At 31.5% G+C, this 3973-nt stretch overlaps 1 protein-coding gene across 1 annotated transcript; it reads right to left on the bottom strand.

Annotated features, from left to right (window-relative positions):
- Positions 1-522: 522 nt before the first annotated feature.
- On the bottom strand, positions 523-1319 carry LOC116146650. Its single transcript, XM_031432065.1, has one exon. The coding sequence runs from the start codon at positions 1286-1288 to the stop codon at positions 683-685; it is 606 nt and encodes a 201-aa protein (XP_031287925.1). The 5' UTR covers positions 1289-1319; the 3' UTR covers positions 523-682.
- Between the last annotated feature and the right edge of the window lie 2654 nt (positions 1320-3973).

Below are 3973 nucleotides of genomic sequence, written 5' to 3'. Positions count from 1 at the left end.
ATAAAAAATAAAAAAACAAAGACATAAACAAAAACAAAGAAAACAAAAAAAAATGAAATAAATAAAAAAAATAAAGAAATAAAAAAAAAAACAAAAAAAACAAAAAAAATAAAAAAAAAAACATAAAAAAATGAAGATAAAACAAAAAATGATAATAAAACAACAGAAGAATGTGATGATATTAGCCATTACATCTCCTCAACAAGTTCAAGTACAGTGGATAAAAACTCCATCAATAAGTGATATTCAAGCCCGCTTCATTGAATTGCTGCTTTCAATTTCAGATTCCATTTTTTTTTTTTTTCCATAATAGTTTCACACAGTGTAATTCATAATGCTAAAAAAATCATGCAAGATGAACAAACTCAAGTCAAAATATAGGAAACTGATTGTGAATATACTTATGAAAATCTGCCAGAACTGTTCTGATTGGAACTATCAATGTTGAATAATTTGGTTGGTGTTTTAGTTTATTGGGAGAAATACAGAATATTACAGTAACTAACATTTGCAATCAAACAAAAAACAAATATTCATTATATTATTTCATAGTTATCCATATAAATTACCAAATTGCAAAAGCAGAACAGAATATTCTGCACTTGTGGGCACATCCCAAAACCAATTCTCCCCCAATTTAATGGACAAAAAAACCCCAAATCCATCTGCTAACACCCTAAATCTAACTACACAAAATGACTCTAGTCAAGCCAAGAACAACACAAGAAACACTAAAGAAAAACATTGTAACGAAGTCCCTTGCTGACCATTTTCTAACAGCTTTAGCTTCAACTCTCAAACTCTTAGCCCTCCTCAGCGCATCAACTTCTTTCAAAAGATCAAACTCAATACCCTTCTTCTTCAACTCCTCGACACACTTAGCCAACAACTTCGCATCCTCCTTTTCTCTCTCCAAGAGCTTCTCCAAGTGGCTCTCAACATCAGACTTGTATCTAACAGCCCAGATCATCCCCAGAGAGCAGAGGAGTAAACACAAGGAGGGAATCCATGACCTTTTGCAGGAACCCTTTTCAGCGTTGGAGGCGTTGAAGAGGAGAATGAGGGAGATTGAGTGAAAGAGGAAGAAGAAGATGTAGAGTTGTGTTAATTCCTTACGGACTGAGTCGATTTGAGTCTCTTTAAGAGAGATTCTGTTGAGAATTAGCTCTTCTTCTTTGAGCCATTGCTTGAGGAGGAGTTTGTGGGTTGGAGTTTCGGCGATTTGGTAAAGAGGGTGCGGTTGTCGTGACTCCATGAGTGATGGTTTTGTGCTCTGATCTTCAGCCATGAATGTGAATCAATGAATCAGAACGTTGAGAGAGAGAGAAATTAGACAAAGAGAAAGAGAAATCGTGTATTTTTAAACCCCTTTTTGAATCTAACGGTCAAATTTGAGAAATCTTAAAGAACTATAGTTGGACGAAAATGCCCGTGGTCGGTGAATCGACTAACGGGAGCGTGGCAACTTTCGTAAGTTTGTAACGGCTTTATTTTGGAGTTTAAAATGACGGATATACCCTCAGATATGGTTGTCAGTTGTCACCAAATGAATACGAAATACATTTAAATACCCGTATTAAATGGTATATTTAATATTATCATGTCAACAGGATGATTTGATAATTGTGAATACATTTCAAATTAAATAATTAACAAAATTTTAATTCGTATTTAATATTGGGGTTTTAATCTCGGCCCCTTGAAATTTAATCAAATAACAAAGCTCTCTATGATTTTAATAATAATACAAATTCTTCTATCATTAGTTAGTTGTTAGTACTTAGTATACAGTTAGAGTTTATGGCATGAATGAGTATTTACTTAATTGTATCTCTATCCTTTATTTCAACACCAAAAAATAGATCGTAAAAGAATTTTTGTTATTTCTCGGATCGCAAATATATATATATATATATATTGACTTTTGATAGACCCAAATAATTGGATTACTTTTCATGAGGCCCAAGAGGGAATATTATAGTGGTCCAAGTCCACAATACATTAAAGAAGCTTGGACTAAAGCTAGCCCACTTATTTAGCTGAATTGATAATGAACTAATTGATGTTACATTGTTACTATCTAAGGCTTCTATTCATAGAGTAATACTATGTCCACAATCCAATCTCACAACCTTCTCTTATAACCCTAATGGTAGTTGAGTTAACAATTATCATGTCAACTCCCACTACACTCAAGACACTAACTAACTTTGACTAGATAAGAACGGTCGTTTCTTAAGAATGAAATACCGTTTCTTCATAAAAAAAAAACGGCTTTCTTTATAAAAGAATGATTGTTCCTTACGAAGAAACAGTCATTCTTCATAAAGAATTGTCGTTTTTTATAAATGAACAGTCGTTCGTCTCTAAGAAACGATCATTCGTCTCTAAATAACAGTCATTCATGCTTAGTTAAAGTCTTCAGTTGATGTGATAATATCAACTATACTGTCACGTTAGGGTTGTAAGAGTAGGTTATAAACATAATATTTTTGCTATTGATATATTATTGATTCATTATTGTAATTATAGTATAATAATAATTGTTTAGAGCACAAGGTAAGACGATTAATTTTTTAAATATAATACTTTTTTTTTCTTTTTTATAAAAGAAAAAAGTGTTCCCGGCAGGCCGGCACCCAATTTTTAGTGTACAATTATAAAATCTAAAATCTTGATTTATACACAAACAAGCAAATGGATACTAAAGGCTTCTATCTTTCACATCAGCACACGTGACTTGCACGAATACGATGATTTATTGCATAGATTTNTATAATAATAATTGTTTAGAGCACAAGGTAAGACGATTAATTTTTTAAATATAATACTTTTTTTTTCTTTTTTATAAAAGAAAAAAGTGTGCCCGGCAGGCTGGCACCCAATTTTTAGTGTACAATTATAAAATCTAAAATCTTGATTTATACACAAACAAGCAAATGGATACTAAAGGCTTCTATCTTTCACATCAACACACGTGACTTGCACGAATACGATGATTTATTGCATAGATTTATGCCGACATAGAAAAAACTTTTTATAGGTACAATATGTAGAGACTATTATTTTGGGAGTATATGTTTATGTTGAGTTTTTTCTCGCCTATTATTAAGTCATAATAAAATATGAGTTTTTTCTTTTTTTTTATAATCAAAATGTTCGAGTAAATACTTAACTAATCTTTGAGATCCATGCAATATTTTATAAGTTTAATAGACCAAATAAGTCATAAATGTCGAAAATAATCAGTTTATGAGACTTAAACACAAGATCTCTTGATAATTTATCTAAATAACTAAAATCTTGTCATCCAATCACAAGATCGGTGATTGAATATGAGTTTTTATTATATATAGAAACAAATGCATCTACCTAACTTGAGATTTTTGTCAGGGTATCATCTGGTCGCGGTGCATCAATTTCTAGCTAAATAACTAATATTCATGGCATAGCTCAAAAAGTGCATAGGCAAACTCTAGTTAGAGCAAGAGCGTAGCAATTCTCTCATGTAGACTTCTTTAAGGTTTTATTATGTAGATTCGGAGTCAATAACCAAATTTAAACCAGCTAATTGTTGATAATTAATCGCAAGAGTAAAGAAAACAAAAAAAAAAAAAAAAAAAAAACAGAAGAAAATTTTATATATTATTACTGATATGCAAAAATACATTAACTGTGCATAAATATGTAAGTACAGAAACCGATGAAAGAAAAGGAAGAAGGCTCATCATCTTCTTCATAAAAATTAAACTTGAAGAAAACTTATCAGAAACCATAAAAGGAAGCATTAGAAGCAAGATGAGCAGAAGGGTTATCTTGAAACTGCAGACAGACCCAGTTGGTTGCCTTTTCTTCACAGAGAAAAGCTGTTAACTCCTGGAAATTATCATGATTCCTCATGGCCGTTTCTGAGAGAATGAAGATGTGAAAGGAAGCGAAAATAAGAAGAGAAAGAGCATAAACAACTTTTGAT

This window comes from Pistacia vera, unplaced genomic scaffold (assembly GCF_008641045.1).
Source record: "Pistacia vera cultivar Batoury unplaced genomic scaffold, PisVer_v2 Contig480, whole genome shotgun sequence".
In the NCBI taxonomy this organism is placed as follows: Eukaryota; Viridiplantae; Streptophyta; class Magnoliopsida; order Sapindales; family Anacardiaceae; genus Pistacia; species Pistacia vera.
This window is presented reverse-complemented; position numbering and strand designations above follow the sequence as displayed.